This window comes from Coffea arabica, chromosome 1e, assembly GCF_036785885.1.
Source record: "Coffea arabica cultivar ET-39 chromosome 1e, Coffea Arabica ET-39 HiFi, whole genome shotgun sequence".
Lineage (NCBI taxonomy): Eukaryota > Viridiplantae > Streptophyta > Magnoliopsida > Gentianales > Rubiaceae > Coffea > Coffea arabica.
Window position 1 is genome coordinate 39,063,222 of NC_092311.1, and position 15,472 is coordinate 39,078,693.

General features: G+C 34.9%; 1 protein-coding gene across 1 annotated transcript; it reads right to left on the reverse strand.

Annotated features, from left to right (window-relative positions):
- Positions 1–7,516: 7,516 nt before the first annotated feature.
- Positions 7,517–14,707, reverse strand: LOC113703531 (iron-sulfur cluster assembly SufBD family protein ABCI8, chloroplastic). The gene is made up of 2 exons (XM_027224932.2): positions 13,069–14,707; positions 7,517–8,040 (listed from the first exon to the last, which is right to left on the reverse strand). Exons 1-2 carry the CDS (start codon positions 14,512–14,514, stop codon positions 7,822–7,824), a joined length of 1,665 nt encoding a protein of 554 aa, XP_027080733.1. The 5' UTR covers positions 14,515–14,707; the 3' UTR covers positions 7,517–7,821.
- Between the last annotated feature and the right edge of the window lie 765 nt (positions 14,708–15,472).

The window sequence follows — 15,472 nt, forward strand, 5'->3', positions numbered from 1 at the left end:
AGTCATATCAGAGGAAGTAGTGTTGTAACTTTAACAGTCCCCCTCAACACTGACTTCCCTTTTAGTCATTTCGAGCATCTCTAAACTTCATGAATTTGGAAGGACTCAAACTCTTCATGAATATATCAACAACTTGGTCATCTGTGTTGACATATTTCAAGTCAACTTCTCCTTGCAATGCCTTCTCTCGAACAAAGAGATAGTGAATTTCAACATGCTCTGTTCTTGCATGAAATACTGGATTTTCAGCTATACGAATAGCCGACTGGTTGTCGCATTATAACTGAATCGGGTAATCAATTGGTTGGTGTAAATCCTTTATAAGTTGCACTAACTATGTGCTTTCCTGTATAACTGAAATTGCTACTCTATACTCTGCTTCTTTACTGGATAATGACACTATCAATTGTCACTTACTACACCAAGAAATTGAAGTTGATCCAAGGTTGAACATATAACCCATGATTGATCTCCTTGTGTCATGATCACCAGCATAGTCTGCATCACAATATTCAGTCACTTTGCAAGTTTCTTCTTTCTTGTACAATAGACCATAGTTAATGGTCCCTTTGATGTATCTCAAAATTCAACGCATAGCTTCCAAGTGTTTCCTTTTTGGATTTTACATGAATCTACTCACAACCCCAACTGCATATAATATGTCAGGTCTAGTCAAAGTGAATGTCATCATCAAGGTTTTTACCCTCAGCAGATCAATATCTAGCATCGACCTCCATTGGAATTGAGATTGGCTTACACAACATCACAAATTTCTCCAACAAATCTTTGGAATACTTCTTCTAGCACAAGAATAAGCCTTCATTGATTCTATCAACTTTAAGACCAAGAAAATGCTTTAGCTCCCGAGTTTTTTTCATTTGAAAGCATACAGACAAATTTTCTTTAGTTCATTGTATTTCTTCATCATCATCACCTGTAATGATTAGATCATCAACATACACAAGTACAATAGCTAAACTTCCATTGCTAGTTTTCACACACAAACTAGAATCGCAAGAACTCAACTATCTTGCTATACTATGCTCTTGGTTCTTCCTTTAATCCATGTAAATCCTTCTTCAATTTGCATAGGTAACTTGGTCAAACCATGTCTTCAAACCTTTGTAGTTGAACATATAGATTTCTTGATATAGCTCTCCATGAAGGAAAGCATTTTTTACATCCATTTGCCAAAACTTCCATGACTTGCTGGCTACAAGTGTAATAGAACTCTAATTGTAGTCAACTTTGCCACTTGCCTGGGCTAAATGTCTCATCATAATCTAGCCCATACTTCTAAGAAAATCCACAAGTATTGTGCCGTGCCTTATATTTCTCAACTAAGCCATTTAGACGAGTCTTAACCTTGTAGACCCATTTGCAAGGGATAGGTTTGACATCTCTTGGTTTTGGAATAAGATCCCAAGTCTCATTTTGTCTGGTGCTTGAATCTCTCCTCCATGGCTTTCTTTCACTTGGAGTTTTGAGCTACCTCCTGGTAAGTAGATGGGTCAACTACTCCATGATCTTCTATCAAAGTTGCATTAGCATACCTAGGATTTGGAGAATTATCATCACATTTGTCTAGTTGATCTCTATAGTTGTATAGGAGAATTATCATCACATTCAATCTCCTCGTACTGGCTTGGCCTTTCATCTTCTGGGGTTTGAGCATGTACTCCTGTTTGCTAAGAACTTTTGCTCTTCTTAGGTGAACGATCATTTGTTATGTATTCGGCTCCCTATTGATCTGCTTATAGTTTCTTGGTTTCAAGTTGATCATCAGATCTCTCCTACGATTGTTCTTCCAACTTTTGCGAGTTTGGCAACAATGTCGCCCTGGGTGACTGCCAAGACGATACCTCATCAAACACCACATTTCATGAGACATAACATTTTCCAGTTGTATTTGTAGGGTCACAACATTTCCAGCCTTTTCATTGATTATCATAACCCACGATTATCATTGATTATCATAACCCACGAATATATAACGAATGGCCTTCTTGTCAAACTTGGTTCAGCGATAATCTAGCACAAAGACATAACAAACACACCTTTTGGCAGACGGATGATATGAAATTTTCTTATGGTCACAGTTAATTCACTTCCTAAGCATCCATAAATTTTTGAAAAACTAGTATCCATAAATTGGAGGATTTGTTAGAGTGCAATATATCTACTTCTAACACACTGCAGGTAGCAAGTTGCAACCTTAATGGAACGTTGGAAGGGAATTTTGATGGAAGAAATTGACCTGAATAAGCTGAAACTTCTTAGTTGTATAAAAACATACACCAAACTCGTGCATATCCCATTTTGGCTAATGTAATTTAATCCTGAACTAAAAGCAATGAAAATAAATGGTCATTGATGTAGCAATATCAATGTAGTGCAGACTGCAAGTATTAAAATTGTTCATCAATCAAACATCACCACACAAAATTGATACTACAGTTTAGATAATTAAATTATTGCACTTAAGCAGCTGTTATAAAGAGTATACGTTTCTTTTGTTTTTTTTTATTTTGGGAACTAAGGTTCATAATTTCAATTTATACATGCACTTAAACAACTGTTATACATACACAGAGTAAAATACAATTACTTACGTTTATTACATTAAGGATTAGTGATACTTGTTTTCAGCATAATTGATCCAATTGCACTTAGTTGGGATTCTTGAAGTACTGCTTTCTCTTCTTAACAATAGTAACTGAAATTTAGAATTGATTCACAAATTGCATTCTTTTATAGTGATTTTCTATAATTGACAACTTCAGAGGATAGAATAGAGAATGGATGTTTGTTGTTTGATACGAAAATATATGGTTAAAGAGGTGACTTGCTATTTGACAAGATAACAACCTAATTTAGTTTGATTTTATTTAATACATTTTATGCTTTGTACCCATAAAAATAATAAAACAGAGGTGGCTTCCTTTGCTATTAACTTTATTTAATGCTTATGGAGTTTAGTTTGGGATCAAGAATTTGATTTTTGATGTGAGCTTAACTTAGGCACGCCAAAACCTGGCTCAAACAGCTGATTTGACGAGAAGAATATATTTCATGAGCGTTTATGTAATTTTAGTCTTCGTAGACATTGCAAATTAGGATTAGATTGCTATGTGGCATGTTTGTTGACACTCAATAACTTAACTATTTAAGACCTATTTTTTGGTCATGTTTTAGGTTTTTTTTGGGACAAAATTCCATTTTTCGATTTATGGAAGAATTGTAGCTTTGGTCCTCAATGTTTGACCTATGTGCAAAATTGACACTCAATAACTTAACTATTTAAGACCTATTTTTTTGGTCATGTTTCTAATTATTTATGCATGACAAGGTGGCAGGATTTCATTCCTTTCTAGGGACAATTTGTTGACTCCCAAGGGAAGTGATATATATGGTGGTGAAGGATGCATTGACAGTTCCAACAAGATTAGGTCTTTTTTGGGACAAAATTCCGTTTTTCGATTTATGGGAGAATTGTAGCTTTGGTCCTCAATGTTTGACCTATGTACAAAATTGACACTCAATAACTTAACTATTTAAGACCTATTTTTTTGGTCATGTTTCTAATTATTTATGCATGACAAGGTGGCAGGATTTCATTCCTTTCTAGGGACAATTTGTTGACTCCCAAGGGAAGTGATATATATGGTGGTGAAGGATGCATTGACAGTTCCAACAAGATTAGGTTTTTTTTGGGACAAAATTCCGTTTTTCGATTTATGGGAGAATTGTAGCTTTGGTCCTCAATGTTTGACCTATGTGCAAAATTGACACTCAATAACTTAACTATTTAAGACCTATTTTTTTGGTCATGTTTCTAATTATTTATGCATGACAAGGTGGCAGGATTTCATTCCTTTCTAGGGACAATTTGTTGACTCCCAAGGGAAGTGATATATATGGTGGTGAAGGATGCATTAACAGTTCCAACAAGATTAGGTCTTTTTTGGGACAAAATTCCGTTTTTCGATTTATGGGAGAATTGTAGCTTTGGTCCTCAATGTTTGACCTATGTGCAAAATTGACACTCAATAACTTAACTATTTAAGACCTATTTTTTTGGTCATGTTTCTAATTATTTATGCATGACAAGGTGGCAGGATTTCATTCCTTTCTAGGGACAATTTGTTGACTCCCAAGGGAAGTGATATATATGGTGGTGAAGGATGCATTAACAGTTCCAACAAGATTAGGTCTTTTTTGGGACAAAATTCCGTTTTTCGATTTATGGGAGAATTGTAGCTTTGGTCCTCAATGTTTGACCTATGTGCAAAATTGACACTCAATAACTTAACTATTTAAGACCTATTTTTTTGGTCATGTTTCTAATTATTTATGCATGACAAGGTGGCAGGATTTCATTCCTTTCTATGGACAATTTGTTGACTCCCAAGGGAAGTGATATATATGGTGGTGAAGGATGCATTGACAGTTCCAACAAGATTAGGTTTTTTTTGGGACAAAATTCCGTTTTTCGATTTATGGGAGAATTGTAGCTTTGGTCCCCAATGTTTGACCTATGAGCAAAATTGGCTCACAATGTTTCGGTCAAAATAAATCTAGTCCCTGAAGTGTGTGATTTTAGGCAGATTTAGGATGACTAACAGAAATAGAATGACTAATAGCTAACATTAAATTGCAGTTAGTCAACAGGTTTGGCTTTGCATTTTAATTGCCCAATGTTTTGATTTTGAATCATTATTGTTCCCAATAGTGATATCATGGTTTTTAATATGAATTGAGATATGAATTGAATGGGTAATAGGAATTCTAATGAAACTTCTTTTTCTTTTTTTATTTCATTTATTCATGCCAATAATATCCCATATGTGTTATATATATATATATATATATATAATTAGTGTCAGAGTTGGTATAATATATGTGTATAATTATTTCTCACTATAAATAATTAATTAGTAATAAGTTTTATTATCTTTTATTTCTAATGATAACTAAAAAACTTAACCAAATATCCCTTCAAAGTATAGGAATATATACTTGTTTGTTTGAAACAAAGTTAACATTTTTTATATATATTATGAATCATTAAATGATTATCAAGATACCTAGACATTAAAATAAATTTTTTAAAACTCAAATATTGGAACATTGGATTTTAATGGTAGGAACAGTAGCAAAAAATAAAAGAAAGTTTTCCCAAGAATTTCTAGACTCACTTCACATTACCTTCAATAGTTTTTATAAGTATAATAGTTAATTATAAGAATTTAAAGCATCGTGCACAGGACATATTACAATTTATGTATTATCAACTAGTATAACAAACTTAGATTATAAAACTAGAATTCTCCTTTTCTTGCCCTATAGTTTGGGCTAGCAAGTTTTCCCCTTTTGTAATATTTTTTTATGACCATATGTAGTTGTAGTATTTTGTAAGTTTTGATGACCATTTGCAGTTTTGTATTTCTAGTTTTGGAGAATATGCCATTCCTAATTATTCAAAATCTAGTGATATAAGTAATGTTTGAGATAATGTTGTACTTAACTCTCTTCAAATTACGGCTTCTGTCATTGAAATACAGTTCAAGGGCTAATATGCTGATTTTTTTCTATTGGGAGGTTATAAGCACATTTTTAAGTTTCACAGGGTGTAATATGCATTTTACCCAAATTCATATTCGTTTGGTCTCAAGTTTACGTCAGATCGGACAAATGAAAATGCATCTAAGAAAAATCAAAAGAAAAAAGCATTAATCACGACTGGGAATGCCTGTCCTTGATAGACAGATAACTTTTGTTTCTTGTAATTGCAAAATGCCCCCTATAATATTGTATCAGCAAATTGTCTCCTGTGATCAGGAGAACACAAATTATAAGTTATAGTTGAAATCATCCACAATTGCAGTAAGAATATAAATCAAGTACATCAAATCAATACTAGAAGTTTATGAGTCTCAAATTTGTGAAAATAAATGTTTTTATGTGCTAATTATTCTTTTTTTCTTTGTATAAGAGGGGTGCGATTTAAGAAACAGAAACGAAGAAGGGATATCTGATCCAGAACTTCACTCATGGAGTCTCAACTTTATCGACTAATTATTTATCTTAATGAAATAAAATCATGAGACAGTTTTCATAGTTTTGATACGTACTTTTATGTTTTCATTAGTTGCGCTTTGCAGACACCACTGTTCCATGTCTAGTTGCGATGTATTTGCCACATATTGGGTGATACACATATTTATCATATAAATTGTTAGGGAAAAAAAATTAATGAGTCTTAAGTTCATTCTTAGTTCTACAAAAGCAAAATGAAGAAAAAATATTGTTGACTCACCTTCAACGGCAATTGTGTCAAATAATTCTATATAATATTATTAGTCAAGAAAAAAAATCAATTGGCAAGTGAAAGTTTATGTGTTAGCTAGTACTTTATTCTTTTATTTTATTTTATTTTTTGGCCAACTGCAGATTTTAAATTCTTAATTAAAAAAAAAACCAGTACAATATTTGTATGCCAAATACATTTCTACACATCTCCCCAAATTTTAAGAAAAGTTTCTTGATAATTATAACGGTTAAAAACATACAATGGCCAATACACAAGATCAGAAAATTTCTTTGTCATCAGAGTCAATTCTTCTTCTATTTCTTGTTCTGCGGTGGACTATTGAACCTTAATTCTTTGCCTTGGTGCCTATACTTTTGCGTTCATCTAATTTCCTTATATTTGACAATATGAGATCAAAGAATGATGAGATTCGTATTAGGATTGAACTCTTTACATTTTAATTTCACGCTGCTTTCTATAGTAAACTTCTAATATCGATTAGGGTTAGGAATTATGACCAGAATGAGTAGATTCGGATGCTTCAATTCGCAACAACAATTTGTTGGTGGCAATCGTTGGCGTCCAAAACCCTTCTTAATGACCAATTGAGTTAGAGCTAACTCAATTGGCCACTAGAGGAAGGACTAAGTCCTTCCCTGAGAGCAGGTGAGGGGATCGAACCTCCTTGATTGTGTTTGCTCTTCAGAATTTTCTAGAGCATGATTGAAGGTTATTTAGCTCCTTTAGAGCTTCTCATTAGATTAATTTCAAAAAAAAAAAAACTTAATGTCAGAATAACTTCATAGGATCAGTTGGATATTCACATAACAAAGAGTATCTGTAAACGTTTCTGCGTGCAACTTCTATCATTTTCTTCTTTTTGATGCTCAAAAATTTGGAAAGTCTTTGTTTATGTTATTATCACAAGTCAAGTCAAGACATGCCCACTTACATATCATCCACCGCCACAACGCTCAACCATATTGGCATAGGAAGTTCGCATCTTTAAAACTTTGCTGCATCCAACCCGTGCATACTTTAGATTCTCTTTTCTTACAGTTTCTGCTTTTTTGATGTTCAAGAACTTGGGTGGTCTTGACTCTGGTTACCACCACAAGTCAGACATTTCTGTTCACATATTAACGACCAACATCTACAACAAAATTTCAAACATAGTACCTTTTGCGAAGAAATGATCTATCCTTGCGAACTAAACCAACTTGTTTTGGCACTACATTCTTCTATGATTGAGATGACATCTTTTTATTCTTCTACAATTCGTTTTGCATTGACCCCTCCCATTATTTGGGATGAAAATTTTCTTGAACAAACCTGGTCTACAACACTATTGCAGAGCACGCATATACAGAACGTGTATACAATGTGGCTTTCTAACGATTACATAAAACTTATGAGGTAAATATTCAGAAAACATATGACAACACATCTATGTGAACTTGCAGTTTCCTTGACATAAGCTGAATTATTTACACTCTCATGCTTGCTTCCTAACCAACAGATCCTTCAAGCTTCAAACTCATCAGCTGGTTCACCTCTGCGCCAAATTCGTCAGGTAGCTCATTGAAAACATCACGACAGAATCCAGAAATCATTGCTGCCATTGCTTTCTCATATTCAATTCCTCTTTGCTGAAAGTAGAACAGCTGATCTTCACCAATTTTGGATGTTGTTGCTTCATGCTCAATGCGGGCACCGGGATTCTTTGTCTGTCAAAATGTGAAATCAAATAATTCAAAAGACTATTCTAAAGTTCAAATGGTGCTGCGTTGACCAAAAAATTTAAAAGAAAAAAGGGGGAAGAAGATGAAAAAATTCCAATACAAGACACAAACAAACTGCCATGCCACTCCAGGACTGAACTGGGACCAAGCTACTCTTTTGAGTAGCTCACCCGAATTAGGAAATCTTTGGTTGATTTTTCGAGAGCTCAAGCTCAAGCTTGAGCTGCTTGATACCAATCCTAATCAAACTTGAGCTCAAGAATACCAATCTCTAGATAAACATCCCTGGATAATCCATGGCAATCAGACATAATAAAAAATAATAAAATACTTACTCATAGCTACTATTCTAAACGAAAAGAAAAAGGATATATCTCACCCTCCCTCCTCCCCCGTCCCCTTCATATGTCTCCACATCAGCATCTTCATTGAGAGTACAATTGCTGCTATTAGTGCTCCATGTTATGTTAGATTACAGACTACCTCTCTCTCTCTCTCTTGAATTTTTTCCCCTCAACCAGCCAATGTGAAGAATAACAAAAGTGACCCTTCTTTCTAGCAAACTGTGTTTTCTATTATAATTTCTGGGGGCATCAAAAACATGTTTCAGTTACAACTAATTTTACTCATTATGCTTCAAGATGCTTCCATTATAGGGTAATCTCATTCTGAAGCATGATATTCAACACTTACAACCTACAGTCTCTTTTAATATCATACGATGTTCAGGTTAAATTCAGGTATACTGTGAAGTTTGATGTTTATCCTTTCCTAAATTTGTGGGAACTTGAGTCTTGGTATTTTAATGGATTCTATATCATGGCTTTTAATCCTTTTTCATTTCAAGCTCTATAATCTGTATCAAAAGAAGCATGTTTTCTATGGGAAAAATTTCACAGTCACCATTGGTTCGTTATTAAACCAAGTTTCAGGTAGTTACCACCCTCTTGCAAAATAGCTGGTCACTTCCAACTCACTCCAAAAAAAGCATCTATGTTTTCATAACAGAACGAAACTGGCCATTCCAAATTCTTCACACTTAAGGAAGATTTTCTAGCATGTTCCTATATTATGTATAAAAATCTCAACAGGTGATTCACACTTGGGGCAAATTTTCCTTTTTGAATTGCCTACTATACACACGAGTCATGAAAACAAGATCATAATATTTTGGAAATAGGTTTTAAAATCTTTTTTTTTTACCCCTTTTTGTCAGTATTAAAATCCTTGATACTTTAATTTTGATGATAACTGATTATATCTGTCACACAGTACCCAATTCAAAGCAATCTGTGTGCTTTTTTAAAATATCAGAATCCTAAACTTTAAATCAAACATTATTTTTCCTTGGTGGTATATTCTTGACAAAAAAATTGTTCCCTCCAACTTTATCTTGATTAAAAGTCCTCTTCATGTCATACAACTTCACTTGCTTATCCATAATATATGCATATTTAACCTCATCGAAAGACTTGAGTAAATGACACTAACCTCCCCTTTGTAGTATTCCTTTATAGTTTTTGAATCGCCACAAACATCCCTTCTTATTTGATGATTATTTGCACCGACCTCCCCTCCAATACCAACACTGTTACACATTTTAGTACTTCCATTTTAGATTTTAGAGTGCTACCAACTTCCCTTCTGTATTGATGATTATAGCCACAAACCTCCCCTCCAATACCAAGACAATTAAACTTTGCTTCAATCAGCTGGGGAAAAGTAGATGACCATTATACCCTTGCTCCTTCCTGTCCATCCTCTCCCTCCTCCTTTGGTTTCACATCTCACCTCATATTCTACTAACCCACCTTCAACGGCCCTTTCATTGCCCTTCCTCCGCTCTCCACCAAGACTCAGTCATCTTTGCATCCTTTTAGGATAAAATTTTAGAAACATTCATCTACCAATGCTCACAAATTCAGAGTAAACACAATGGTAGCAGAGCCAAAGACATGCAAAAGGACACAGATATACACTAAAAAACACATCAACCATGATTTTCTTTTCCTAACCCAAAAAGAAATTTTAAGGAGCTGACCTTTCATTCCTGAGGCCTCATTTTGAACCAAACTCAACTAAGCATCCACTTGAATTTTTAACCTCAAACATTTCTGACATAAATGATCTTCGCGTTAAATTGCGCATCTTGGTGAGGGGTGGGTTTCCCTGAGGTATTGGAGGGCACAATGACTGGGAAGGGACAGCAGGGTGATAGAAGGCTGGACTGGACTCGAGGGAACTGGGGAAGGGAATAGAAGTGGGAACTGGGGAAGCTGAGGTACTGATGTGGAGGTTTCGGGGTGACTCTCTGGGTATGTGACTGGAGACAGAACAAAGAAGAAACTCCAGAGAAAAATAAGAAAAATAAAAATAAAATCACATAACAGTCATGTCTGAAGCAAAGCTAACTCCATCAGTTGCAAGAGGGATCAGTGGCACTATGCAAACCACAAGGGAGCTACTACAGAAAGTAGTCTTCAGAAGATGTTGGTATCCTTAAATCCTAGGAGGAGGTTAGTTTTTTTATGATACTGTATGTCAACAAGCAAAAGATTTACATCTTAACAATTGTACACACAGATCAAAATTGCTTTTGAATTTGCTGATTGTGACACTCCTGTCAACTTCTATAGCTATCATCATGGTTCAATGTCAGTCAACCCCCAATCGGATTCCCAAACCCTAAATAGAGAGATAGAGAAACTCTAGCAAAGTCAGTTGTGACAAGCCAAAAGTGACTACCAATTTTTTCCAGTTGAAACAAACAAGAGGAAATAAAGCTTATTCTACCACATGTTAGGGTGAAAAATGTAAATAAAGCATAATAGGCTTTACTGAGTTATATTATTAGTTTTTAATTTACAATTTTTCAGTGACAGGAGAAGGCATGTAAAGAGTGCAACAATTTGACAGGATCTAGATTGCAGCTTCCAGTTTTTGCTTCCAAGATGAGATTAAATGAAGACCACCACTATTTCATTAAAAGAAAAAGAAAATGAACAGGAACTTCTGCCAACAAGGCATTCAGATTTTGATTGATTTTATTAGCAACATTAAAAATATTTGGTAACAAGATAAATAAATTTTTAAAAAAAAACTACTTTGAAATGATTCAAGAAATGTAATGCTCCAATTGTGTAACAAGTTGTAATACAGTACCTAAGGCCGGTCATCCCTACTTAGGACTCAGGATTTTCAGGTGATAACAATATCTGGTCAAATAGGATTTTATCATAAAGCAAAATCTGCTCTTTGTCACTGCAGAAGCATTTGAGAAGAAATTTGCCACACATAAATTTCGCATATTTTGAAGATGTTGAGTTTGATAGACTTGAGTTTAGGCAGTTATCTAGGTCCTCAGCAGAAGTTAGAGATGACTTACACTGACTGGTATTATTAAGTTATTGATTCCACAATTAAAAAGTCAAACTAACCTGACTAAAATAGGAGATTCCCACCTCCTCCTCAGTACATTACCTTCTTTTGTCGACTAGGCAATCTCACTAATCTTCTTTACATTCATGATCCAATTACAAGTCTACTTAACATACTCCAAAAACATTGAACAGAGCTACGACAAGTACCAGGAAGCCAACATTAAAAAGGCAGAAAGAGAGAACTCATTTTGCCAAAAAAAGGCTATAAAGATGTGCAGGCAAGTGTTCTTACTCATACATATGGACACACAAGCAGCCATATGTAAATTCACATCTATATCTATCTACAGGTCAGAGAATTACATATCTTTTTAAGTATCAGTCAGAAAAGCACCAAAAGAATGGTGTCAAGCAGCCTGGATGGTACCACTAGCAACTTAGCACTACTGTAAACCAGAGGCCAGTGAGGGAAGTGATAGCTTTTGTAGACAAAAAAAACCCTAATAAGGAAGATAAAGAAATAACTTTGCTTTTCTAATCACTCATAACACATGTTTAGTGATGTGATTGGAAAAATTTTGAGTTGACTCGATAAGCATCTTGTTGCATCTATCTATAACGGGATAATATTTGTCAACAGCATGGGAAAAAACACAAAAATAGAAAAAGAAAAAGGAACCTTAGTGCACAAAAACAGCTATTTTCAAACTCCATCCCAGGCTAAATGCTAACCAGAAAATGCTATACAAGTTCATAAACCACCTCCACAAACAGAAAAAAGTATGTTAGAGGTAAAATAGTATCATCTAGTTTGCACCACATCTGTTTCCTTTCCAATCCACTATTTCTACTGGAGTGATATATGAAAGCTGACTTCCATAACATGTGTAAAAATATAGCACACCAACATTTAGGTGATCTTTTTTATATTTTCTTTTCAATTTTTCAAAATGAGCACATCAAGTTACTCAACTTTAAAGTAAGTCAAGGTTGAAATTTCATTCTCACTCTTAAACAAATCTTGTTTTCTACCTTCTCAATTGTAGTTTAATACAATGTTTAAGTATTTGATCAACCAATCCACCGTATACAACGAGATTATATCTCTAATCAGCCCACGCGACTGGTACAATATGAAAACATGATTCTATATCATGCACTATCACTTTTACTTTCGACATAGCAAGCTTCATATTTTCAAGCATGTAACCTGTACTTTCTGTTTAACATTGGTTCTCATGATTTTACAATTATAAGAAGTCACTCTTCCACTACATAGTACATACCACTCACAGAAAATTAAACAAAAAAAAAGAGGATGTTTTCAAGATATTCAATGCGACATCCAGCTGATTAGCACTATAGAAATAACTTAACTTACGCTGATGGTAAAGCTAACTGTAAAGAGGACTAAATTTCAACATGGCAAGAAGTAATTGATGGAAAATGACAGCTCTTGATTTAATAGAGAAGAAGACACATAGAGCAGAATGTAGAAACAGAACCCATGTACCTATCCCCAACTTGTGTGGGTTTTCAATGGAGTTAAGTTAAGCTGACATCAAACAATTCAGAAAACCAAAAAGACAAAAAGGAGAAGCAAATATCAAGCCAGAAATTTAATGAACATTACCTGGATGTAGGGATATGTGTTAGCAGCTGCATTATCACCAATAAGCATTGAGTCACATTGCGAGGAGTTTCTTGCATTATCTGCATTTGACATAACCTGAACCAGACCTCGATAACAGTTTCTTGAATTTCCAGCAGAAATACCTTTGGAAATTATCCTACTCCTAGTATTCTTCCCTTTGTGTATCATCTTAGTCCCCGTATCTGCCTGCTGATAGTTATTGGTTAATGCCACAGAATAAAACTCACCCACTGATTCATCTCCCTCTAAAACAACACTGGGATACTTCCAAGTAATTGCTGACCCCGTCTCCACTTGTGTCCACGAAATCTTTGAGCGAGCCCCTGCACAAAGTCCCCTCTTGGTAACAAAATTAAATATGCCACCTTTCCCTTCTTCATCACCCGCATACCAATTCTGCACCGTGGAATACTTAATCTCTGCGCCCTCATGACAATACAACTCGACAACAGCAGCATGTAATTGATTCGTATCATAAGAAGGAGCTGTACAGCCCTCCAAATACTCCACAAAACTCCCTTCATCTGCAACAATCAACGTTCTCTCAAACTGCCCTGTTTCCATTGCATTTATCCTAAAGTACGTAGATATCTGCATCGGACATCTAGTGTTTTTTGGCACGTACACAAATGATCCATCACTAAAAACAGCTGAATTCAGAGAAGCATAAAAATTATCATCTGGAGGCACGACTCTCCCCAAATACTTCCTAACCAAATCAGGATACTCCTTAATAGCCTCAGAAATAGAGCAAAATATCACACCAGCCTTCTCTAATGTCTTCCTATGAGTAGTGGCAATAGAAACACTATCCAATACAGCATCCACAGCAACATTAGCCAATCTATTCCTTTCATTCAAAGGCACACCCAATCTATCAAAGTACCTAATAAGCTCAGGGTCAGCCTCATCAAGACTGTTCAAAGTTGGTTTCTTTTTGGGCTCAGAATAATAACAGATATCTTGAAAATCAATCGGAGCGTATTTATTATCAGACCACTTAGGCTCCTTCATCCTACCAAATTTATCATAAGACTTCAATCTAAACTCAAGCATCCAATCAGGTTCTTTTTTCCTTGAAGAAATCAACCTAATAGTTTCCTCCGATAGCCCTTTCGGAATTGAAAATGAATCTATTTCTTGACTAAAACCCCATTTATATTCTCTTCTCAAGAATTTCTGAAGTGGGTCATCTTCATCAGATGAGGTTGAAGTAGAGGAATCTTTACCTGGAGCATCCATGGTGGTCTTTGGCTCATAGCTCACATCAGCTCTAATTCTGACCATTCTTGAACTTTGCTGAACCTTTACATGATTTGGGGACAATTTTGGGATCCGAAACAGAAACCCTTTTGAAATCTTTGGTGGTTCTGCAAGGGATTGTGGAGAAAAGCTAGAAATTCCATTTGCAAGAAGAGAAGCCATGGCAGGCTCAGCTAGCGATGATAGTCTTCTTCTTCTTTTGGTTTCAGAGTTCAGACAGACAGATAAAAAGATCGGAACTTTTCTACTAGGACCAAGAAATTTCTTCTCTCTCTCTCTCTCTCCTCTCTCTCTCTCTCTTGTGTATTATAAATTTCTTTGGTGTATAATTTGGGGAATTTTTGAAGAAATTTCTGTTATTTATAGTTTAGGAATAGGGATTTATGTGGCTGCTAGATCTTCTGCTTAGACGCATGCGCGCCACGCGCCGACTACGTTGGACCTAATAGCCGCCATTCAATACGGAGGGAGAGGGCCAGAAACGGCTGTTAATTGCAAATTGATACTCCTATTAGTGTTATTCAATAATTTGTAATTAATTGGACATTTATACTCCTATTAATTACGTCGTGATCTTTGATCCGTACACATTGAATTTCTGCTTTGTTCCCAAAATTTGAATCATGAATTTTTCAAGATTGCCGATGTCATTGATTGATTCTTATAGGAGAAGGGTATTAATTATTATCAATATGTTGTGCAATCGATTTTGGAATAGTGTACAATTTTTTAAACAATGTTTTATAATTCATCATTGTCGGCATGTTGTGCATCCGATTTTGGAATACTATACAATTTTTTAAGCACGTTACAAGGGATAATTTCAAAAATCTCGTTCCCAACAATTACAGAGAGCTCCTTCAAGTTTCAAAAATTATACTTACCTCCATTGCTTTTGAGGCTTATATAACAAAATAGATCTAATAGCCTATAATTTTTCACGAATACCCTAAAATATCTTTTTTCAGAGAACAAGACAAAACAAAACAAGATTTTAATCTTTAATTTCTTATATGTGTCATACTTACTAAAACAAACAAAGTCCAGCGACTCTAATTCATCTCAAAATTCATTACTTGCTACTTCTTATCTAATGCAACTCACTACTACCATTACCGAT